Source organism: Mauremys mutica, chromosome 1 (genome assembly GCF_020497125.1).
Source record: "Mauremys mutica isolate MM-2020 ecotype Southern chromosome 1, ASM2049712v1, whole genome shotgun sequence".
Classification (NCBI taxonomy): domain Eukaryota; kingdom Metazoa; phylum Chordata; order Testudines; family Geoemydidae; genus Mauremys; species Mauremys mutica.
The window spans coordinates 238,834,512-238,859,832 of record NC_059072.1 but is presented as its reverse complement, the minus strand read 5'-3'; the positions used below and the strand labels follow the sequence as shown (position 1 = coordinate 238,859,832).

Below are 25,321 nucleotides of genomic sequence, written 5' to 3'. Positions count from 1 at the left end.
GCCGACCCCTGGTCTATGTGAACAACAATTAAGTTATGTTGACACAGAAGAGTGCATAGTTATAGAAGAGCTATGACTATGGGCTCAGTGGCTCCAAGACTGGTAAAGGACCTCTGAGTACTACTAGCTGCTGTTTGTTGTGTTTTACAGTATAACATGAGAACCAGTCTGCACTATCCCAAGTCATGTTCATCCCTTTGAAGAGGGCTAGCACAAGACCTATATATTATTAAGTCCTTCTCAAACCCACAAACTAAGAGCTAATAAAGACTGAAATGGTGCACAGGCCTGTGCTGGCCATGTACAAAAAGGTTAATTTTCACCCTCAGTATGCCTAAAACACAGTAGGTGTCTTTCACTTTTTAGAACAATATTTTTTGAAAAAAGTGCTCTTTAAAAAGGACAAATCCTGCTATTCTTACTCAGACAATTCCTAGTGACTTCAGTGGGATTTTTGCCCACTGTGTGGGGCCTGATCCACCAGTGAAGTCAATGAGTGTCTTCCCACTTTGTGCCTCACCTAATATAGGTACAGCTCATGAAGGTCCTGGTAAGAGACTTGGCTCTGGTAATATACAGGATGCACAAACATAGAAAAGTTCAGGCGGCAGGTGAGTGACTGAGCTGTAATTGTTTAAGACCACTGTAGTGTCTGGCAAGCAGCTGCTCTCAGAAGTCAATACATATTCTGTGGGTGTTTCCTAAAACATTATGTACTGAATTCACCAGATCCCTTTTTCTGCTTTCAGTTTACTTTGTACACCCATACTTACTTAGTTTGGGCTTATCAGATATGTAAATTATGGATTTTTGTAAACAGACTATATTTCAAAATGTTACAGTGCTTAAGAAGTTGTATAGACTGGAAGCTTTAGTCTAGCTAATTTCTACATACTGTACCTATAAGTGCTGTGGTATAACCTTGCTGCTGCAGTATTCTGGCAAAAGTTGTTTCATTTGGAGGGAGCCCTCCTGAGCCACCAATCCAATAAAGAACACGCTGGTTAGTGCTGGATCCCATTCCTAAAGCATAGTACAAAATAATAATTACTTGTTTCTTTTCCTATTGTTCTCTTCAATGAATGGAAGGTCATGTTTTACTTAAAACCAAAATGCAATGATATGCTGTCAAAATCAATAGAACTGGTCTATTTAATCAAGATCTATTTAATTGCAATAGAAAATTGTACTGTTTAGACAACAGTGAACCATTAAAGAGAGGTCCAACCTGATCTGATGGGGTATCTGCCGGTCAGGAAAGCAGCTCTGCTTGGCGTGCAAAGTGGAGCTGCAGCAATGTGCTGAGTAAGTTTCACTCCTTCCTTTGCCAGCTGATCAATATTAGGGGTCCTAAAAAGAAAAACAAACTTTGATCAAATTTGAGACACACCCAAGATAAAGCAGCATGTTCAAGATCATCATGGATGAATCTACAAACTGTCTGCCTTATATACAACTAAATAGTGAGAAAATGTTTATATTAGTCCTATTACCATTACCACTGTCCATTTGGGAGAGGTATTGATTCAAATAAAAAAACAAACACACAACACAACACAGTTACACTGGATAAATAATGTTCAATAAAGAAAAACAAGAACCAAAGAGTACATCCCCGATGAAGAAAGGATATACTGTATTGGCATATAGAACCAGATATGGATATGTGACAATACAGGGATTTATTTCCCCTTGTCCACAGAAAGGGAACCACGTTTTGCATTTTCACTGCAGAAATAAAAGATACAAGAATGGTCCTTTTCTGTTTTATCACTTTGTAGTATGAGACTTGAGTAACATTTTGTTGATTTAAAGCTGTTTTTATATATTGTATATGACTGAGATTGCAAACACATAGTACAATTAAATTTAAAAAAAAAAATCCAGTTGTCTCTTGTGCCTGCCACTCAGTTCTTCAGAAACAATTCTTAAACTTTTAAATTACATTTTCCTTTTAATAAACATCTCAATTTTGCAATTAAAATGATTACCATCTATCAGAAAACTCCTCAAAGAGAAGGAGAACAACAGCTGCATGTACTGTGCCTGTCAGAAAGCTAGCCTGTCTTATTAAAGTGAACATACGTTGTCACCAGCCTTTGGACCCCATTCAAGAAAGAGAAATAAGATTTGACATACTGAAACAAACAAATTCCACATCAGGTCCAGCATCAACTCTTTGGCAACTGCCAAAGCTGGAGAAAGGAAGGTGTAAAATACCCAGAATACACATAATAATGACTATAACAACAAGACATTTCTCTTTCTTCCAAGAACTTTCGTTATGCACTCACACACACACACTATTAATATGTCTAAATAAAAATGGGCAAGTCAATCTTGGGATAACTATATCATGGACATGGAGACATCATTCCATGCACATATTACATTTAAACCTGTGCTGGTTGGAGCTGGCATTTGGTGTTGTTGTGTATTTGGTTGTCATGGTTTTTGCTGCTATGGCAACTGAGTTAGAGTATTATGGTCTGTAAATAAAATGGAGGTTTTGGTTAGCTGTCTGCTCTCTGGCCTCAAGTGATTGCTTCCTACTCCGGCTGCCCCAAGGATATAACACTGGCAACGAGGGTGGGATCCTGGTGCTGCTCCAGTAACAGAAGGAAGTAGAAATCAAGGTAAAGACCAAACAAAGAAAAAAAGCTGCTTCTTTGCACTGACTGTGAAAGTGAAACTAAAAATCATGGCTACTCTGATCAGGCCCCTGGAGCCTTTTGATGAGAATATAGAGCAGTGGCATGTGTATACTGAGCGTTTTGAGCTTTTTTTTATTGCAAATGACATTACAAAAGTGAAGAAGGTGCCAATATTCTTAAGTGTTGTAGGGGCTAAAACCTACTCTCTGCTACACAGCTTATTGCACCCTGTTAAGCCAGCAACTAAATCTTACAGTGACATTGTGGAAATCCTGGGGTCCCATTTTTCCCCAAAACCACTGGTAATTGCTGAAAGATATAGGTTCCACAAAAGAGACCAAAAGGAAGATGAAACAGTTGTACAATTTGTAGCCATTTTAAAAAAGCTAGCAGAACACTGTGAATTTAAAGAAATGTTAAATGATGCCCTGCGTGACAGGTTAGCGTGTGGCCTGTACAGTGAAGCTATACGGAAGCGCCTACTGACAGAGGCTCAGCTTACCTTACAGAAGGCTGTTGATATTGCTGTCTCCATGGAACTGGCTACAAGGGAGGCACAATACATCGGTGCACCCCCTAGGGTGCAAAAAGTGTCACAAGAACCGACCCACAAAACTGTGCAGAGTCAAGAATGTTACCGCTGTGGTAAGCTGGGTCACCAGGCATCAGAATGCTGGTGTAAGGACCTGGTGTGTCGACACTGTGGCAAAAAGGGACACATTGAGTGTGCCTGTAAACAAAAGAAAAAGAGGCCTGTGGTCTGGCCGACAAAAAGAGGAACCTTGCATACTCTAGAGCAGACCCAGGATGATCAAGGAGACACCTCATCACAAGAGGAAGTGCCACTGCATGTTTTGTCTTTGGCAGCGGGCTCACATGAATACTGGGTAACCCCCTTATTGGAGGGCAAACCTATACGCATGGAACTGGACACCGGTGCAGCTGTCTCGCTGGTCTCTGAGACTGTGTATAAAGAAAAGCTACAGCATCGTCCGCTTAAGGCAACAAAAACTGTTCTGAAGACGTATACGGGAGAAGCTGTGCCCATGGTGGGCACTATTGATGTTAAGGTGGAGCTCAATGGACAGGCCGCTAGATTGCCACTGTTTGTGGTGAGAGGTAACTACCCAGCCTTAATGGTCTTGGCTTGGGAAGGTCTTGGCTTGGGAAGATTCAACTGAACTGGGCAGAAGTGCACCGGATGACTAAAGAAGAAACCAGTCTAACCCCTATACTAAGGAAACATGCTGCTGTTTTTGGAGATGATTTGGGAAGTATGAAGGGAATCACTGTGACATTGAACATTAAACCTGGCAGTCCACCAAAATATCTGAAAGCCCGAACTGTGCCATATGCCATCAGGCCAAAGGTTGAAGCAGACCTGGAGCGCCTGGTCACCAATGGAGTCCTAATACCAGTTACCCATAGCTCATGGGCCACTCCTATCGTTCCAATAGTGAAGAAAGATGGCTCTCTCCGGATTTGCGGGGATTTTAAAGTCACTGTCAACCCAGTGTTGTGTGCAGAGCAATACCCGCTTCCCCGCATCGATGACCTCTTCGCAGGCCTGGCTGGGGGACAGAAGTTCAGTAAGATTGATCTGAGTCAAGCATATTTACAGATGCACGTCGATGAAAAGTCCCAAGAGCTGCTGACTATTGTGACTCATAAGGGGCTTTATCGATACTGTCGCCTACCCTTCGGAATAACATCGGCTCCCGTCCTGTTCCAGAGAGCTATGGACCAGATCTTGTGTGGCTTGTCAGGAGTTCAGTGCTATCTGGATGACATCCTGGTCACTGGAAGAAATGAAGAGGATCACTTAAAGAATTTAGAGGCTACCCTACAAAGATTGGAAGAGTATGGCCTACGAGTTCGCAAAGACAAGTGTGAATTCTTCAAGCCCTCCGTTGAATATTTGGGACACATCATCGATTCTGCAGGTCTTCATAAGGCCCCTGCAAAAGTTAAAGCTATTGTGGAGGCTCCCCCACCACGAAATGTAAGCCAGCTGCGCTCGTTTCTAGGACTACTGAACTATTATGGAAAGTTCATCTCACAGTTAGCCACACTGCTAAAACCACTTCATGAGCTCCTTGGGCAGAACAAGGCCTGGAAGTGGACTGAAGCCTGTGATGTTGCATTTAACAAAGCTAAGGATGCATTGTTAAATACTGAAGTTCTAACGCACTTTGATCCATCCTTACCCCTGCAATTGGCCTGCGATGCCTCCCCTTATGGAGTGGGAGCAGTCGTGTCACACATTATGCCTTCGGGAGAAGAGAGACCTATTGCTTTTGCTTCACGCACTCTAAGCAAAGCAGAAACTAACTACGCCCAAATCGAACGTGAGGCATTAGGAATTGTTTTTGGAATTCGGAAGTTTCATCAGTACCTCTTTGGGCGAAAGTTTACTCTTCTTACAGACCATCGACCTCTGACGTCAATTTTTGGACCCTACACAGGCATTCCCCCATTAGCTGCTAGTCGTATGCAACGTTGGGCATTGTTACTTTCAGCACACACATATGAAATCAAATATCGGAAATCCACTCTGCACGGCAATGCAGATGGCCTCTCGAGGTTGCCTTTGCCGGTCAAACATCAAGATAGTGCCCAAAAGGAAATCTTTTACTTTGAACAGGTAGAGAATACACCCATCACTGCTACTCAGATAAAGAAGGCAACTCGCGTTGACCCAGTATTGTCCCAAGTTATGGACCTGGTGATGCATGGAAAATCTCGACAAACCTCTCCGGTCTCATCCGACCTTGTTCCCTACATGTCCAAACGGATGGAGTTATCGGTCCAATCTGGTTATTTGTTGTGGGGGAGACGTGTCATTATTCCACCACCGCTGAGATCACAGATGTTAGAACAGCTACATTCCGGTCACTGTGGAATAGTGCGCATGAAGGAAATTGCACGAAGCTATTTTTGGTGGCCTAGATTGGACAGCACTATTGAAGAGAAGGCAAAAGCTTGTATGTCATGTCAGGGTGTGAGGAATGCACCCCAGTGGGCACCCCTACACCCATGGGACTGGCCTGAAAACCCGTGGCAACGTATTCACGTTGACTTTGCTGGCCCCCTTGAAGGAAGCATGTTCTTGGTGGCAATAGATGCCCATTCTAAATGGCCAGAAGTCTCTATAATGCAGTCCACTTCTGCAGAGAGTACTATCCAAAAACTACGAGGACTCTTTAGTCGTTTTGGTCTGCCAGAACAACTTGTGAGCGACAACGGACCGCAGTTCGTTTCTCAGGAGTTTCAAAATTTTATGAAGGCAAATGGGATACACCACATCACGTCAGCACCATATCATCCGTCCACCAACGGATTAGCTGAAAGATTTGTGCAGACAATGAAAAACGCTTTGAAATCAGCAAGGGGACAACACTCCATTCAAAAGCGTCTGGATATCTTCTTACTTTCCTACAGAAACACCCCTCATGCTATGACCCAGGCATCCCCAGCCTTTCTAATGTTGGGACGACAGCTGCGCACTTGCTTTGATCTGCTGAAACCTTCTGAACCCCGACAAACTGTGCAACATCAGCAGCAATATCAAGTCATCAGACGGGCACCCAGAGCAAAAGACCGAACCTTTAGCCCGGGACAGCCAGTTTTGGCTCGGAATTATACTTCCAGAGCTAAATGGGTCCCGGCCACAGTCATCACTCAAACAGGACCTGTTTCCTACACAGTCCAGACTGCAGAGAATGTTACCTGGCGGCGACATGTAGATCAGCTGTTGCCAGGTCATGCCAGTCCTCAGGACCCATCTGCAGTTGAGGGGTCTGACTTCACCTCTTCTGGTGAGGCACCGAATCACGAGTCACCTGTTCCTGACTGTTCTCCTCCATTACTGCCGGCAACTGAGATACCCCTTTGCCCAGCACGAGCTGATACCACCTCCTCACCCGTTCGTGCTGCGGACCCTGAGCCCCTAGTGCTTTCGGGTGCAATAACACCAGAAGTTCGCCGTAATCCACCTAGAGACAGAAGGCCTCCTCATCGGCTGGATCTCTAGCTAGGGCGAACCCACGGTTATGGGGCAAAATAATCCCCAGGGTTTAGCCGGGAATGGAGGCAGTCTACCCTCCTTCTCTAGTCTAGTGTGTGTTTTATTTAGGGGATGTTCTTATTAGGGGGGGAGGAATATGTTGTGTATTTGGTTGTCATGGTTTTTGCTGCTATGGCAACTGAGTTAGAGTATTATGGTCTGTAAATAAAATGGAGGTTTTGGTTAGCTGTCTGCTCTCTGGCCTCAAGTGATTGCTTCCTACTCCGGCTGCCCCAAGGATATAACAGGTGTCAAATCCCAATTTCAAATGTAGCCTTGGAGTACATGCACGCGCATGTGTGCACACGTGTCCATCTGGGCAAATGAATCAACAACCATCCCAAGAAAGTCCCTTGCAACGTAACACTTACTGTAGCCCATTTATTTTCTATATACTGAACACTGAAAAGAACATATTTAAAATGATCTCCTAAGATGACAGGCAGCTGCCTAAATAAGTAAGCCCAGGGTTACTTTAGTTAATATTTATTTTTCTAATATTAAGTAGTTTTGAATCTGTTCTCATATCTATTGTAAGCCACAGCCTACTGTGTTATCATTAGGACACTCCAAAGGAAAATGAAGAGCACTTATGTACAGTGAGATGGTGGGATACTGGTTGACTCAAGTATGCCTAACTTTTTTCTTGACTCTATTTCCACCAGGCCAGAGGACAACACTACACACCAAGATGAAAATTCTGGGGCCATTTTGATGGATTTCTGCTCCTCAATCCATGCCACAGTGACCATGACAATGTGACTTTACCTTGTAGTCTAGGACCTTACCTTAGTGTATCATTGCCATAGCAGCCTACATCCCCCAAACCAAGATCATCAGCCATCATCAGTAAAATATTGGGTTTAGAGGCACTTGATGCATATGTCCTTAAGCATGAAACCAGCAAAATGGCTAGCCAGTTCCTGAAATTCAAGAATTAAAAGAAAAGATTTATTTAATGGGGACATTTGTAACTTTCTGACTCATTTTAAAGTAGGTGCAGACTGAGATGGTTCCTCAATGGTTCCAATTAATTGTAAATGCTTCCCACACCCCATAAGCGCAGTGTTATGAGATATCTGTGTGTGTGTACATACATATACATATGTAAATAAGTATCTAAGGTGCCAGAAGGTAGTGCTCATGCATATATAGAATATTCTATGGGTTTTGTAGGATTAATAAAACTTCTTGTTGCACGTTGCTAATAGCTTCTTGTGTGCAGTTCTTCATGCAGAGATCTTCACACAGTAGAAACACTGCAGTTTCATTCACTGTATTAGGGTGGGAAAATACAAAGAATGCAGTCAGGGGTTTGGACCCCAGCATATCATGAACATATTTCTGGTAGGGTTCCCTTGAGCTACAATGCTAGGATTTGGAGGTGGTATGGAGGTAGGTTGGGTCTGGGGTGAGAGAGAAGGACTTTTCTGCTGGCTCCATTACTACACAAATCCAGTGGGCCCTCCTTCTGCAAAGAAACAATGCACCAGCTCCAAGGGTAACTGTAAAATTAAGGTTGCAGTTACTGTTCAGTGGCTCCACTTTTGTTCCTTGACCTGATGGAGAATGGTTCTTCCCTCCAGGTCTTACAAGACCAAGACAGTAGTTTTAAATGGGCATAAATTTTGAGCCCACATTAAATATTTTTAAAACTTCAATAGATTAAAAAAAGATCATGCTATATTTTTATACACAAAATTTCAAAAGCCAAAAAAGGGCCATTAATTAATTTCTTCTCTTACCATTGCAGTTTCAGGTGTCTCATGGCTTCTTCTGACACACACCAGCTGACAACATCAAAATTCTGTAAAAAAATAAAAATAAAAAAAAATAGGATGTAAATATAGATATAGATATAAGGCTCTCATGCCTGCTTATTAACCATCAGACATCACAACGGTCACACTACCATTGTTCTCAGCTAAAATGTAGACATGCTGAACAGTTAGTGCTAGACTTTGCAACCCCTAAATTCATGAGCACTTACAGACGTAGTCCCATTAAACTAAGACACTTCTTGTATGAAGGAACGCTCATGAATACAATTAAAGATTATGCAGTACAGGGCTCAATCCTGCAAGCTGTTGACTGTTCTCAACTCCTACTGACTTCCATGGGAGTTGTAGGTGCTCATTACCTTGCAACAATGAGCCCACAAGCACCCTAACAAACAAACAAACAAACAAACAAGAATAAAAAATGCCAAATGCAGAATTTACACAAAGAAATTTTACTTGTTGGGATTTCACTGAATGGTTTGGGGTTTTTTGCGTTAAATGATAAACAAAACATCACTATTAGGTAAAGTTATTTTATTTTGCTTGGGAGGAGAGAATAACATTCATCTTTCAGGTGCAGAATTTGAGCCTTACTGTTCGATTACAAACAGCTAAACATGGCATGCACATCTTCAAATAAAGCCTAAGGGCTATATCTACAAAAGGGACTCAGTGTTCCAATGCTTAACTTGGAGCCCTCCTCCTAGTAAAATCCACAGCCTTGAGTTAGGATCCCAAGCCCCCTGTACAATGCATATAGAGGTAAGTGCCTCTATATGTAAGTAGGGAGTCGCCTAAGCTAGCCAATAGGAAATGTTGAGGACGAGGTGAGGGTCAATGCCTTTCCCCTCAAAAACAGCCAGGCACTGAAGTCTGAGTCAGAGGAAGGAGTCTCCATTTACTTCAGCTTCTCGGAAGTGAATCCTCTCCTGGAGTTAAGCACCTATCCCATGTCAGGAAAGAGAGAGAGCCCAATGCCAAAGAACCAAAGTTACTCCATTTTGTTACCTTGCCGCCATTTTGTGCTAGGCAAGCACAGAGGTACCAGTCCACCTTTAGCTGAAGGTAGGGGAGCACGTAGCACGAAGAATTGGCAGGGAAAACAACAAGCAGTGGTAAGGCAGTTAATTATAAAGGTTGAGTGCATTTAGATACTACGTTGCAATATTGGCACAGGCTCTGAGAAGATATTAAGCAAAAGTGAGATAAAGTGTGGTATGAAAGACACAAATCCACACCGTGTAGAAGTCAAGCATAGGAATTTATTACACACAGCGCTGGCAGAGTGTCACCTTGCTTATTAGGCTCAGAGACACTGTCAATCAATTGATTATAAAATAGAATATATAGATTTTCCATGGGCAGAGGAAAGTGACGGGGTAGGCAGTTCCACACCCTGGGATAGGTTTTGCAGCAAGACAAGATAGCACATTAGCCAATGGTTAAAAGGTTACATAATGTCTCCGCCCATGGTCTCAAGTTAGCAAGTTAACATTTAATTAATACTTTGGTGAAATGTTATTAGTATAAAATATGTTAAATTCTGATTTGGGGTCAGGATTTGGGGATAGGAATGGATCAACTCCTTTGATTGTTCAACAGGTACATTCCTAGGGGATAAAGCAAAGAAACAGTGAAAGTATATGACAATACAGATTGTCTCCTTTATGTCTTAAGGCAAGCATTGGTCCCTGGGAAGGGAGGTGGAAGGATGCCATATCTTTATACTGACATGTGCCAACTTTTCATAAACTCAAGGTTGGATCTGTGGGAAGAATGTTCCCTATAGAAAAGACCGACACAATAGGAACAGGGATCATTTGTTCAATCTGAAACATTGGACGAAACATAATTATTCAGTTATTGCTTCAACATCTGGCATTTCTACTGACCAAGCATATCTTAGCAAAGGCAATGTTATCTTGTTTACCCCAGCTTTCTCTTAGCTAATCACTGTTTAATGGGCCTCTGGTCTCCAAACCAAACTCTGGGTCTGAGAAAGAGCTGGCACAATCCATATACCAGGTTGTTATAATAAAATGCACAAGGATTTTAACACTTCATGGTATAAGAGTCAGAGTGTGTTAGTGAGAGAGTCAGAGAGGAGGCAGAGCTGTCAATCTGTCAAAGAGTTTGTGAGTAAGCCAGTGAGAGAGTGTCAGAGTGAGGATCAGTGTATGTAAGGAGAGCAGAGAGCAGTGTAGAACAGAAGAAGTGAGCAGTGTAAGTAAAAGGGAAAAGAGCCTGTGTGTGTAGGAAGGAGAGAGGGATAGAGAAGGTGAGGGAAGGTAAGAAAAAGAGATAAAAGGTGACAATAAGAAACTTGAAGGAGACCTGAGAGGAACCTGAGAAAAAAAGAAGAATGAAGAGAAACCCAAGGAACTTGACCTGAGAGATGCTTAAGTACTTCAAGAAGGCTGTCGTCAACGACCTGTGGAAGACTGGCCATCTTCACTTCAGCATCACTTCCAACTGTATGTTATTGTGGTTTGGGATGCTCTTAGCCTACTGACAGGGATTGGTGTATTAGAGGGACTGTTGTGTTACTAAAGCATTGCTTTCGAAATACAGTGGAGTCGCATCATAGGTGCATTTAACGTATGCAATTTTAACTATACGCGCTCAGCAAAATAAAGAGAGAAACAGCTATTTAAATACTGTACCTGTAGTGCAGGCGATTCCGCCCGCCATTTCACACAATGAGCATTTGACTATATGTGATTTTCGCCTTACGCGCTGACTTCAGAACCTAACCCCCAAGTAAGATGTGACTCCCCTGTACTACTTGTGTCAATAACATATTGGACAGATGTGCCGTGTCCTCTAGGTATTCCTGAGACAACTCTAGCACAGAGAAAACCCTTGGGGTAACAAGACCACCCTGTTACAGCCAATAACCTAGCGGTTAGGGCCAGGGCCGGTGCAAGGATATTTTGCGTCCTTAGCGAAACTTCCACCTTCCGCCCCTCCACCGTCTGCCCTCCCCCCGGACCATCGCTTATTATAAAACTTTCAAAAACGAATACTGCATAATATGGCATTGTTCATTATAATTAATACAGGTTCGGCTTGAAAAATTGTTAATTTTATTATTTAGACTACATATTTAATAAAAAATAAATGAATAACCTGACAGTGTTGACATTGTTATTGTTTTCACTTTGCACAACAAGCATGGATCTTAAAATAAATCACATACATTATACACAGTACACTGTCACTTCCTTCATATCAAAATCTACTACATTTTATTCTACCTTTATAATATCCAATTATTGTTATTAATAAAATTTATAAAATTAGAGCCTTGCATGGTGTGAAGCATCAGGGGGTAGCCGTGTTAGTCTGTATCCACAAAAAGAATAAGGAGTCCGCCAGCAACTACACACCACACCACAGAAACACTAACCCAGGAACCAATTCCTGTAGCAAACCTCGTGTTGCCTACTCTGTCCCCAGATCTACTCTGGCGACACCAACCCAACCACATCAGCCATACCATCAAGGGCTCATTCACCTGCACGTCTACTAATGTTATATATGCCATCATGTGCAAGCAATGCCCCTCTGCCAGGCACATTGGCCAAACCGGACAGTCTCTACATAAAAGAATAAATGGACACAAATTGGGCATCAGGAACAGTAACATACAAAAGCCAGTAGGTGAACACTTCAATCTCCCTGGTCATCTATAAACAGATTTAAAAGGTCACTACTCTTGAACAAAAAACAAAACAAACAAACCTTCAGAAACAGACTTCAAAGAGAAACAGCAGAACTAAAATTCTTTTGCAAATTTAACACCATTAATTTGGGCTTGAATAGGGACGGGGAGTGGCTGGCTCAGTAAAGAAGCAGCTTTGCCTCTCCTGGAATTGACACCTCCTCATCAAATTATTGGGAGTAGACTACATCCACCCTGATTGAATTGGCCCTGTCAACACTGGTTCTCCACTTGTGAGGTAATTCCCTTCTTGTGTGTCATTATATAATGCCTGCATCTGTAACTTTCACTCCATGCATCTGAAGAAGTGGGTTTTTTACTCAAGGAAAGCTTATGCCTAAATAAATCTGTTAGTCTTTAAGGTGCCACCGGACTCCTTGTTTTTATAAAATTAGAATGGCAGATACTCCTTCATACTGGGGGATTGGGTTTGGTGGGGGAAGGGAAGCAGACTGGGTTCCCTCAGTGGGGGATTGGGTTTGGCTGGGCAGGGGAAGGGAAGCAGACTGGATTCGGTCAGTGATGGTTCAAGTTTGGCTGGGAGGAGAAGGAAGCAGACTGGGTTCGGGTCAGTGGGGGTTTGGGTTTGGCTGAGGAGTACCAGGGGAGCAGACTGGGTTTGGTCACTGGGAGGATCGAGTTTGGCTGGGGAGGGGAAGGGGAGCAGACCGGGTTTGGGTGTGGAGGGGGGAGAGGGCGCAATCTGGGTTTGGCCGGGGCAGGATTCAAAGAGCCGCAAGGTGAAATGGGCGCTCTCCTCTCCAGTCCCTGGCATGCAGCAGCGGGCCAAGTGCAATTGCAACAGGGCAATGGGAGCCTGTCGCCTGATTTGCCTTCATGACTCCGTCCTGCGCCTGGGCTGGGGAGTTGAATGCTGGGCTCTCGCTCTGGCGGGGGGGGGGGGGGGGCAGGCAGGACTGTGAGGCAGAGAGTGCACTGCCCTCATGCCAAAGCATGGTCGGGAGGGTAGAAAGCTGGGGCGCAGGGAGGTGGGTTAATGCAGCTTAGCCACCCCTCCACGCGAGAGAGCCCGCAGAGCTGCCAGCCACGGCATCCCTCCCTTCTCTCCGCACGGAGCAGCAGAGCCTCTGCCTACAAATCCTGCAGCCCGCTCTCTGAGCATGCTATGCAAGCCGGCCCCAGCTGCACCTCACTGACAGCACAGCTCAGACCCAGCAGGGGTCTTACACTTCCTGCAGCAAGCTGCACAGCAGCCAGAAGGAGAGTGGAACAATCTAAAAGACAAAGGAGCTATTACTGTGTAAATGTACCTATCAACACAGCAATCAAATCAAAGGACTTCGATGACTTCCTAAAGGCAGGAGAACAATTCACTGGGAGCGCGATTCTTATCATATATGTCTTCCCTCCCTACAATCTGCGATCTGCAGCCAGTGTCTTGATTGACAGCAGCGCCCCCAAATCTTGGCGCCCTAGGCAGCTGCCTAGTCTGCCTAGCAGTTGCACCAGCCCTGGTTAGGGCACTTACTTGGGATGGAGAAGGCCTGTTTTCAAAACCCTGCACTGCCTGATTCAGAGCAGGGACTTGAACACAGGGCTCCTACATCCTGGATGAGTGACTTAATCACTGACTTAAAGGATATCCTCAGCACTAGCATCACCACCATTTTTTTGTGAGAAAGGGACTAGGCACCTAATTCCAGCAGAGGGTTTATACTGTGAATCCCAACCAAAGAGGCACCTCCAGCCTGGACCTAGGACCCTAACTATCTTTGAGAGGGAGGGCTTAGACTCCATCCTCTCCTCAGCATTTCCTATGGAATACCTTAAGCGGCTCCCTGCTCATGTTGCTGGCTTCTGAGAATCCAATTCTTAGGTGCCTAATTCTCCCCATGCACTGTAAAGGGAGCCTGGGCACCTAACTTGGGGCTGTGAATGCCACTGGACAGCAGGGCATGTAATAGTTAGGCAGTGCAATGCTTAAGTCCTTTGTGGAGCTAGCCCTAAGATACCAAATGCAGAATTTGCACAACAACCTTCTTATACAGGCACACTACTTTTTTCTATTACGCACTGAATCCCCAGCTCCTTCTGAAGGCTGGACTCCCATTGAAATCAACAGGAACTTTTCCTGTGCATGAAGAATATAGAATTGGACCCCAAGGCTTGTTTAATGTCTTCAGGCATCATCAGGAAAAACTAATTCCAGTCAATAAAATCACCACTTTTACTTACACAAAAGTAACACAAATCAGAGGTTCATTCCCCCAAGAGCCAGCAAGACACAGAAGACAATCAGCACGACTCAGCATCCCTTTTTAATAATATGAAAAGCAAACCCTCGTCTCAAGTTTACCCCTTCCCCTGAGATTATCACTCCTTGATTTGTTAGGCTTTGGCTACACTTGCATTTCAAAGCGCTGCCACGGCAGCGCTTTGAAGCGCTAAGTGTAATCAAAGCGCCAGCGCTGGGAGAAAACTCTCCCAGCGCTGTCCGTACTCCACTTCCCTGTGGGGAATAACGGACAGCGCTGGGAGCGCGGCTCCCAGCGCTGGGGCTTTGACTACACTGGCGCTTTGTAGCGCCGCAATTTGCAGCGCTGCAAAGGGTGTGTTTTCACACCCTGCTGCAGCGCTGCAAATTTGTAAGTGTAGCCAAGCCCTTAGACACATCCTAGAGGATCAAGAACAGGAGTACTTGTGGCACCTTAGAGACTAAACAAATTTATTTGAGCATAAGCTTTCGTGGGCTACAGCCCACTTCATCAGACGCATAGAATGGAACATATAGTGAGGAGATATATATACATACAGAGAACATGAAAAGGTGGGAGTTGTCCTGAGGCTAATTAATTAAGATGAACTGTTGTCAGCAGGAGAAAAAAAAACGTTTGCAGTAATAATCAAGATAGCCTATTTAAGAGAGTTTGACAAGAAGCTGTGAGGATACTTAACATGGGGGCAATAGATTCAATGTGTGTAATGGCTCAGCCATTCCCAGTCTCTATTTAAGCCTAAATTGATAGTTTGCATATCAATCCTAGTGGATCAGTGCTGTTTATCAGAAAGTAGCATAGCTAAACTAGTCTTGCTGCTTTTCCCCAGCTATCCCTCCTTCCCCTTACCTAGACCTTTGCACAGTGAGCCAAGGGTAACATTGCCAGGATTAGCAAAATAACTGCTGTTAAAGTTTCACACAAATTCCTGGTTAGCTGAGTATTATGACTATTTTCTTAAAATGCTGGAGAGACACTTTTACAGGACGTCCTATCTAATAACCTAAGCTATTCTACTGAGATCCATATAACACCACTCATCACTGTTGTATCTGAGTAGCTAAAAAGAGCCACTCTAAAAATAAAAATCACAACAGGCCAGTCGTGGTCTCAATCTTCCTTCCCACTTCCCTAGAGTCAGAGCTCTGGAGGGGCTTTCAGGAGGTGAAGGGGCTAGTGTCTGCTTTTCATTTATATCTTTTCTCCTCTCCCTTGTTTCAGCCTTACCCAGAGCTGCAACTAACTAACCCTCGCAAGGCTGAAGACATGATTCTTACCCTTTACTCTGAAGGCGGTGAGCTTTGCAGCCATTCCTCTCCCCCCCCGCTTCTTGTAATGCGCCTATTGCAGAAACACCGCCCCGTGTCCTGCTCTCACAGGCTCAAATCCGGCTCGTGGTGCCTGCGGCCCCGGGCTGGAGGGCAGCGGGGAGGACAGAGGGCTCCGTGCTTTGCCTCCAAGCACCGCCCCCCGCAGCTCCCATTGGCCGGGAACGGGGAACCGCAGCCAATGGGAGCTTCGGGGGAGGTACCTGGAGGTGCGGCAAGGGCAGCGCACGTGGAGCCCTCGCCCCCTCTCCCCCCCCCCCAGGAGCGGCGCGGCGCGGCGCCGGTGACAGGGTGGGCAGGTAGGGAGCCTGCCCTGGCCCCGGTCCCCGGAGCTGCTTTAGATAAGCGGTGCCGGGCAGGAGCCTGAACCCCTCCTGCACCCCCCCCAACTTCCTGCGCTGAGCCCCCTGCCTGCACCTTGCACCCCAACCCCCTGCCCTGAGCCCCCTCCTGCATCCGGTACCCCTCTTGCACCTCAACCCCCTGCCCTGAGCCCCCTCCTGCACCCCACAGCCCTCCTGCACCCCTGCCCTGAGCTCCTTGTGTACCCCAACCCCCTTCCCTGAGCCTCCTCATATGTCCCGCACCCTTCCTCTCCCCCAATCCCTTGCCCTGAACCCCTCCTGCACTCTGCCCCCCAACTCCCTGCCCTAAGCCTCCTGCCTGCACCGCACACCACCCCTGAATCCCAACTCCCTGCCCTGAGCCCCCTCATGCAGCCCACACCCCAACTTCCTACCTGGAGCCCCCTGCTGGACCCTGCACCTGTGCACCCCCAACCCCCTGCCCTGGGTCCCCTGCTGCCCCCACCTGCACCCCAACCCCCTGCCCTAAGCCTCCACCCCTGTCCTGAGCCCCCTCATACACCGCTCCTATGTCCCAATTCCTTGCCCTGATCCCCTTCCTGCACACTGCACCCCCTGTCACACCCCGCACACACCCCAACCCCCTGCCCCAGCCCTGCATATAATTTCCCCAACCAGATGTGGCCCTCTGCCCAAAAAGTTTGCCCACTCCTGTGCTAGGTGGATCCCAAGAGAGCTCAGCGATAACACCAGGTTTTTAAGGGTCAGGGCATATGCCAGAATATGTGGAAGAGTTGCTGACACTGGAGAGAGTTGTTGGGATGTGCACCAAATCTGGAAACTGGACCATTTCTGCAGGTAAGTGTGTTGTATGGAGGACACTACTCGAAGAAGAAATCATCTTGAACCAAGTCTGTATCTTGCTAGATTTTAGACTTTTAGATGCATTTTCACTTTTGCTTGTAACCATCTCTACCTTTATCCCTTTTAGTTGGTATCACTTAATCCATATTCTGTTGTTAATAAACTTGTTTTCCTTTTACTGTAAACCAATTAAGTGCTGTGTTTGAAGAGAAGGGTATATTTATCTGGTTAAATTGATAAGCTATGATGTACTGATTCTTTAACAGAGCATTAAATTTAATATCTTCTATGAACACACAGTGGCAGAGGCTATGCATTGCAGAGAAACATCTCGAGGAGCTCGGTGGCTGGAGTTCATTGACTGTTACCTGTTAGGTGAGGTTTGGGTCGGAAGAGCTTTGAGGAGTCTGCTGGTGAAGACGACAAACTGGTGTGGCAGGGAACTGACGCATTCTAATCACCAGCAAAACTCATTCTTGCTGAGGGAAAAATGTAACATAGTGGCTTACAGCTCTTGGTATCCTCAGTAGATTTAAAGATGAAGCAGCTTGAGCTCCAAGCATAAGATACAGAATATTGGCAGGGATAAGTATATTTTGTAGCAGTTCTTTGCCTGTAGATTATCTTGCTAAAAATGGAACATTAGCATTGTGTAATAGGTCTCTGGGTCCAGAAAGGGTTTCTGAAGAATTATTTCATGCTTGTGGGAGGATGGTATGTTTTCTGCCTCAAAGATGACTTGACACAGTCTCTGACAGCATGGGTCCTAGGTGCTACTGTGCATCTTTCAATAACCACACTGTTCATGAGTCCCCAACACATGTGGTGGCTCAGATTTCTCTCAGCTTTTCTAGTATGAGTCCCTCACTCCTGGTATAAAAATCACTGATTAAGATGAGCCAATGCTACTGCAGTTGACAACCTTATAACACTGAATATTCAATTTGTAGGAGAGGGTGCATTTTTCTAAAAAATACAAATTTCGTCATACTGTCTCTCATTACTCACCAATTAGTTACTGAACGTATGGTAAGACAAAGATTCTGAATTGGCATTGACTTCAGAGGAGCCAGGATTTCACCCAAGACGTTTTATCAGCCAGTGCAACATTGTAATAGTATATGGGCTGTTGTCAGTTGTTGGCTGCGTGTGTCTGTTCTCTCTGTGTGCTGTGCCGGCTCTGCACAGATAGCTGGCCCAGGAGACCTCGTTTGAATGCTCCAAAGAGACCACAAACTTGGTTCAGTGGCAGACATGTTCAATCAGGTTTATTGTCAATGAAGCACGGTCCTAGCTCCCCAAATCAATGTCTACAGTTACACTAGCACATGTATGCACGTTGCAGTGGACTCAGTTCAGTGAATGGCAAGACCTCCTGTTCCCCCCTCAGCTGGACAAAGACCCCCCCCCCCCGTAATACCTCTTTTACACACTGATACAAACAAATGACATATTGCCCCTATGACGTGGTTTTTTACCTTGTACCTGTTGGTTTGATCAAAACATCTCTGTCCATCACCCACTCATCCTGACCTATTCTTTAAAAGGGGTCAATGTGTCCCTGTGTCATCTTCAGGGAGTGTGTTTATACCATAACAGGGATCGGCAACCTTTGGCATGTGGCTCACCAGGTTCGGCCGATCGCAGCTCCCACTGGCCGTGGGTCACCGGTCCAGGCCAATGGGAGTTGCGGGAAGTGGCGCGGGCCGAGGGATGTGCTGGCTGCCACTTCCCACAGTCCCCATTGGCGTGGAGTGGCGAACCGCGGCCAGTGGGAGCCACAGTCAGCCAAACCTGTGGACGCAGCAGGTAAACAGCCCGGCCCGCCAGGTTGCTTACTCTGGCGAGCCGCGTGCCAAAGGTTGCCAATCCCTGTACCATAACCTTGTAGCGGGGTGTTCTGGTATCACCCTTTCGGAATGTGTTTATGTGAGAGTGCTCTGTGCTTAGTACTTCTTAGGAATGTTTGTATTTTTGCAAAACCGGCCCATTCTTGCCACATGAACTTGCAGGTAGGCATGTTTTGTAACAGAGCAGGTCCTAACTTGGCCTCTTGCTATTTCTGCTTTATATTAGCTGGTCTCGACTCTGTTTAGGCTTTAGGCCTTACACTAGGCCTTTTCTACCAGGCCTCATGTCTCTCTATTACACGGACCTAACCTCCACTTTCAATTATTCTTTTTATACCTTTTGAGCCTGCCGTATTTTTTTCGGAACCTGATCTACGAAAGCTCTTTTAAAGCAAAGTTTGTGATGGTGGCTGCACTAGTTAAGGCAGCTGCTGCTGCTCATCTGCTACTAAACTTAGACAGTCAGGAGGTGTGGTTGAATTTTGGGTTACTGTTTGCTTTATGTCATCTTTCCCCCCTTCTCTCCTCTCCTCTCCTCTCACACATCTAACTTCCAGAAGCCTATTCTGATATCCAAAAATTTAGTTTTTCATCTGACAAGTTATTTACTTGGGAACATGCATTGATCACAACCGTCAATAATAAAACTCAATATTGGAATGCTACAGGAATGGGAAAGAAATTTTCTCATTTAATACCTTTAAGATGAAGAAGACAATTTCCTTCCTCGCTTTGTACCATGACAACATTCTATTCAGTTCCTTTTCTGCTAAATCAATTGAAATGTGAGAGTCACATATTTGCAGGATCAGTCTTAGACACATCTTAAAAAAGATATTTAGAAATCAGTTCCCATTTACTCACTTTCCAAGTCCCAAGTTCTTCCTACAGCAATTGGTAACAGAATTAATGCCTACAAGCAGGTACAGCTCCCTGTATGGTTTAGGTATTGTAGTTACCATAAATTGTGGCTGCACATATATACACCATGCAGATGCCACAGTCCTCCATGGGGATCATGGAGGCACTAAAATGACAGGCTTCTCCTTCAGTGGGCGCTTAACCCATGGGTCAAATTTGTCCTGGTGAATCTGAGCAGAGTTACACCAAGGATGAAATTGACCAAGTATTTCTGAATCCTTTACTGAGCAGCACCTCTTTCACTTAGATATTTGCTGATTATATTAAGTTACATAGATTTCTCCAAACTATGATTTTTTTTTCTTGTTCGTTAATTTAAGTGGTACATCCCACCAATGATCACTATACTTCTTTACTCAAGATGATGGTAAACATATAAAGTAAGTTTATTTATTTTATAAATTTTTATTAGCATCATTTATGAGTAAAACTGCCAGTTACAAACTATAACAGGATCTTTTGCTCACCAACCAAAAGCTACTTTTAGTAACAATTGTGCAAATGACAATAAAATAAAATCTTTAAGAGCAATATTCTGCTTTCTGGCATGCATGATCATTTACTTTACTATTATCCAGTTAAAGCTGCAGTTTGTTCAAAAGCTGTTGAAAAATTGCGGTTGGTTCTTTCCTAAGCCAGTTTCACTTTTTCTTGTGTATATACCTCTGACAGTTTCAAAGATTTATCTATAGCTAAATGCCCAACAGAGAATGGAGTTATACCTCTGTGAGGCAGTGATGTGCTGGGAAAAGGAAGTAATCGTAACACAGATGCCACTGTATCTGGATGTCTTATGGCCAAAATATTCAGACCTAGGTGCCTAAAGTGGGGCTCCTAAATTCATATTGGAAGGCACAGTCTCTCCAGGTCCTATTCTTTGTGTACATGGAGTTCACTTTATGCACCTAGCTAGTAGTGGAGAGTGAATGGGAGAAAGCACTGTCATAACCCCCTTGTCCCCACTTACAGCCTCTTTGCTCCCCAGAGAGAGAGGGCAGTAAAATGGCATATTTAAGGTATAATTTGGCCCAAAGGATACATGATTTTTCAGAAATGATGTTATTACACGTTGACTGTAGCAGAGCATTCACAGTTGCAGGGTTTTATGAACCACCACCTATTTTACAGAGCAGGGTGTGCACTGTCACCTTCTTTATCACACCAGCAAAACGGGAATGTCCCACAGCACGGCTGTAGCCAGGGCTTCCACATAATGTTGTACAATGAGAGCTGTTGTGGGACTGGAGTCAGCGTCTGGCGATGCTCCTGAACAGCTCTTGCTATTCTGCTTATTACTGTGTCAAACAGGGGCTCAGTGGCAGGTGATAGAGGTCTGGCCTCAGACGGGTCTCTGGAGAGATCAAAGAGTAAAGGGGGGTCATGATGGGTTACACCTTCCCCAAAACATGGGCAAATTCCTCTTCCATAACACGCTCCAGCACCCTCTGGATGGAATATTGGGGTCACAAAATGAGCCTTCCACAGTGCACCACCTGGAAGGAGAGAAACCAGATATAGGGACCAAATGATGAGTATAACATAGCACTATAGTATTTGAGACTGCTCCTCTAAGGAATACAAAGGCACTTACCCATGAAAATATACAAGGTTACAAGGCTTCTTAAAGTCCTTCAGAATAGAGACTGATTTTGAAGGCACTAAACATTGTGGAGAGGAAAGCTTCTGTAGGATGGTACAGTACATGTTTTCATTAAACTTCCACTTACATCTTCTCTATGTTGATTGCAAAGAGTCCTTTGTTGTGGTGCACCTTCTGCTGGCATCAGACTTCACTACAACTTCCATGCCAGTTTTGACTTGCCAAGAACCTCAGGAGTCAATCCATAGGTTCCACAGAACTTGGACCAAGCACAGACAACTTTTCTGAGGCTATGTCTACACTATGCAGCTTTTAGCGACAAGCCGTGCCACTAAAAGGCACGCAGTGTAGCTGCTGTTTGTCGGCTCCCCTGCTGACAAAAAACTTCCAATCCCAACAAGCAGAGTTAGCATTGTCAGCAGGAGACCACTCCTGCCGACAAAACACTGTTCACACTGGCACGTGTCATCGGCAAAACATTTGTCTTTTGGGGTGTGTGTGGTTTTTTTAACACCTCTGAAAGACAATTTTTTTGTCATTCAGTTGCCAGTGTAGACCTGGCCCAAGTATTATTGCAAAAAAGCAATCAGTTAGTGCAGGGTTTCAAACAGGGGTAGCCGCTTGTGTAGGGAAAGTCCGTGGCGGGCCAGGCCAGTGTGTTTACCTGCCCCGTCCACAGGTCTGGCCGATCGCAGCTCCCACTGGCCGTGGATCGCTGTTCGAGGCCAATGGGGGCTGTGGAGAAGCACTGTGGGATGTGCTGGCTGCTGCTTCGCACAGCCCCCATTGGCCTGGAACGGCAAAACGTGGCCAATGGGAGCTGCAATCGGCCGAACCTGCGGACACTGCAGGTAAACAAACTGTCGAAGCCCACCAGGGGCTTTCCCTACACAAGCGGCGACCCCTGTTTGAGAAACCCTGAGTTAGGAGCAGTCATCATAGCAACCACTATGAGGAGAAAATATTTGCTAGAGTTTGTATCCCTCATGGGGAGAGTGTCTATACTCACTGTCCTTTTGGTGCCATCGCACTGCGTGTAGGTATGACCCACAGTAGTGAAACATGAACTCGTGCTCTGACTGTTGAACTTTTCCTTGTAGTAAAGGCATCAGGTTCCGGCCGTCAACTACCCTGATGTGATGGAGATAAGAGAAGTCACCAAACTGGGACAATAAATATTGTATTTATTACTCACTGCAGTAAAAAATTCTTAGTGCCACTGGCACTACATCTACAGATTGTTTACATGTTTATCTGTATATAATTTCCCTGCTGCACTTGTCCTACATTTAGAACAGCTATTAGAGAAGTTAAGCAAATACTGTAAATCCCTAAATAAAATGCTTTTAAAAACAAAAATTCAGACTTATCCTATTGAATAGTACACAACCAGTTTTTACAAAGACTTAGTTCTTATGGAAAACTAAGACCCCTATTCAGGAAAGCATCCCTAATGAGAACAGCACTTAGGCAGGCTTTCCTGAATAGGGATGGGTTTAAGCACATAAGTGCATCCCTAAATTGGGGCCTAAATTAGTATTTAATAGTTTTCTTGTAACAACACTGGCAAGTAATTTTTTCTCTCCTATATATAAGCATTTCTAAAATGTATTTCACAAACGGTATCTACGTAAATTTTTCCAATACTTTACTTTTTCCCTTTTCTCCTAGAGCAAAATTTTCAAAAGCAGCTAAGTGACTTAAGAGTCCTATTTTTAAGGCACTTAGGTACTTTAGAAAATATTACCCCGGTGTGTATATTTCTGACACTTCTGCAATTAGGAGCAGTGTGGCATTCGGGGGTTGGCCTCCCCACTCACAGCTTTCACCACACTTGTAGCGGTGAGTGTGGGGATATTGAACAGTAGGGATGAAATCCTAATCCCAGTGAAGTCAGTGACAATTCTCTTATTGACCTCAAAGGGACCAGGATTTCACCCTAGATTCTACTGCCTTTCACAATACCAGTATTCTGCTGGAAGATGGCTGCCTCTCAGTTGCTAAGGGACCACAGGGCATCCACTTTCTGACAACGCAGTAGTCGAGCCTAAGTGATTAGGAGAATGGGATTACAAATTGCAATCCCATTAATTTTGCCAACTCCCCCCTCTGTTACATCCATTGGGGGTAAGGGCTGAGGCAGAGAGAGATGCTTTGGCCTCCTTCACAGACAGGAGGGTCATGGGTGGGCAATATTTGTAAGACAGAGAGCACTGCACTTGGCAGATTAAGTATATCGGAAGTAGATTCTTGACTGCCTGATTCTCTGCTCAATGATGTGAGAACACATCTAGGCCTGTAGAGGAAGTATGCTGGGAGCTCTCCTCACACTATTCTGAGATTTATCTTGCTCAAGGAGAGGAGCACATTTCACAGAACATGGCTGCTAAAAAGTGGGTTTCGAGCTGCACGGACCAAATCGAAAGAGCTGCTCTTTTCTCATGGGGGCACAGCTAGAGAAAGTCTCTCCACTCCATCTAGTGCTTCTTGTGGGAGAGCAAACAGCAAGGAGTGACATGGATAGAAAAAAGGCATGCTTTGGAAGATAAGATGTAAGGAGGAGGAGGGGCTACAGAGAGGGTTATAAGGAGAGATTTATGGGTCCTTGTGGTGTGGGAGGGAGGAAAGCCCTCTACGGTTTCCACAGAGCCTAGCAGGAATTGTCGCAACCCCTATATGGAACTCAGTCCCTTCCCGCTCCTCTATTTCCACCACAAGCCTCACTACTCGTAAGGGCCCATGTGGGGACCATGTATGTCTGTTTGGCCCCTGCAGTTCTATTACCCTAAGTGTTTTTAATTGGCTATACGTCTACACTGCAATAAAACAACAAGGGCTGGCCCCTATCAGCTGACTCGGGCAAGCAGGACTCGGGCTGCAAAATTGCACTGTGATGCTATATGATTGGAAAATGACTGTTTATATAATTAATATTGCCACTTGTTATGCAATTGCAACAAATCTTGTACAAAGTATGTCATGTAAGGTGTCAGTGGAAAAGTTATGATTTGATGAGTAGGATTATCCTGTTTATACGCATGTATCATTTTGTATCTGAAGTTATGAATATTGGCTACATAGATCTATATTTCAATTGTGTTTGCTCCTGGGATAACACCCACAAGGCAGTTTACGTCCAGTCTGTCCAACACATTGTGAATGAACTATTCAAATTGATGGCCCATTAAAGAACACTTAATTCTCACAAAGGGCCACAGAAAAAGTGTGTCCTCACCCGGTGACCCTTCCTGTAGATGCTTTAGCCAAAATACAGGTAATGGCTTCTATGAGTCATCAAAGCATGCAAGGGCATGTGACAAGCTCATGTGACCCTGGACTCCATCTTGTGCCTGTAATTTTCCACAAAGAAAGATTGAAAGCATTCCCTCCAGATGGGATAAGGTATACAGGACCCTGGAAGCATCTCCATTTTGCCTCTTTCCTGCTCTGATCTCTGGACTATGAATTTACACTAAAAGGAGCATTCCAACCAATGGACTGAGGACCTTCCAATCGTTTGGAAGTTACCAGAGAGACTTTACAAGCCAGCAGTCTGTAACATCACTGCTACAAACCTGATCCAAGAACTTTGCAACGTATCTATATGATTTCTTTGACTCTCTCGTTTTCTCTTATAAATAAACATTTACATATTAGATACTAAAGGATTGGCAACAGTGTGATTCTTGGGTAGGATCGGAGTTATATATTGATCTGGGTATGTGGCTGATCTCTTGGGATCAGAAGAACCCCTTGTTTAGTGAAATTGGTTTTCAATAACCACTCATCATAAAGTCTAGTGTCTGGATGGTGAAATAAGGGCTGGAATGCCTAAGGAGACTGCATTTTTTATTTCTTTTTAACCAGTGTGGTGAGACAGAAGTTTACTTTTGTTACTGGCTTGGAATATCTAATGATAGAATAACCACCAGCTTGGAGGTGAGTCTAGCCTATTTCTCAGCAGTTTGTCCTGAATCTGGTCTTCTCCGAT

General features: G+C 44.7%; 2 protein-coding genes across 5 annotated transcripts in view; both read right to left on the bottom strand.

Moving 5' to 3' along the window:
• LOC123362890 (arylsulfatase D-like) overlaps positions 1 to 15,874 on the bottom strand; it is a 47,277-nt gene extending 31,403 nt beyond the window's left edge. Inside the window, exons 1-6 of one of the 4 annotated variants that reach the window (XM_045003444.1) lie at positions 15,740 to 15,797; positions 10,890 to 11,006; positions 8,466 to 8,527; positions 7,509 to 7,643; positions 1,229 to 1,350; positions 901 to 1,023 (exon numbers count right to left, since the gene is read on the bottom strand). In XM_045003444.1, coding sequence (XP_044859379.1) covers positions 901 to 1,023; positions 1,229 to 1,350; positions 7,509 to 7,643; positions 8,466 to 8,488 — 403 coding nt within the window. In that variant the 5' untranslated portion in view covers positions 8,489 to 8,527; positions 10,890 to 11,006; positions 15,740 to 15,797. Of the gene's footprint in view, positions 1 to 900; positions 1,024 to 1,228; positions 1,351 to 2,391; positions 2,426 to 7,508; positions 7,644 to 8,465; positions 8,528 to 9,509; positions 9,789 to 10,889; positions 11,007 to 15,739 lie in introns of those variants that run through there. The other 3 variants (XM_045003437.1, XM_045003452.1, XM_045003454.1) reach the window with 3 other exon arrangements.
• Positions 15,875 to 20,092: 4,218 nt separating this feature from the next.
• LOC123362785 (arylsulfatase D-like) overlaps positions 20,093 to 25,321 on the bottom strand; it is a 31,995-nt gene continuing 26,766 nt past the window's right edge. The window contains exons 9-10 of the mRNA XM_045003271.1: positions 22,340 to 22,461; positions 20,093 to 21,223 (exon numbers count right to left, since the gene is read on the bottom strand). Of these exons, the coding sequence (XP_044859206.1) occupies positions 20,853 to 21,223; positions 22,340 to 22,461 (493 nt within the window). The 3' untranslated portion in view covers positions 20,093 to 20,852. The remainder of the gene's footprint in view (positions 21,224 to 22,339; positions 22,462 to 25,321) is intronic.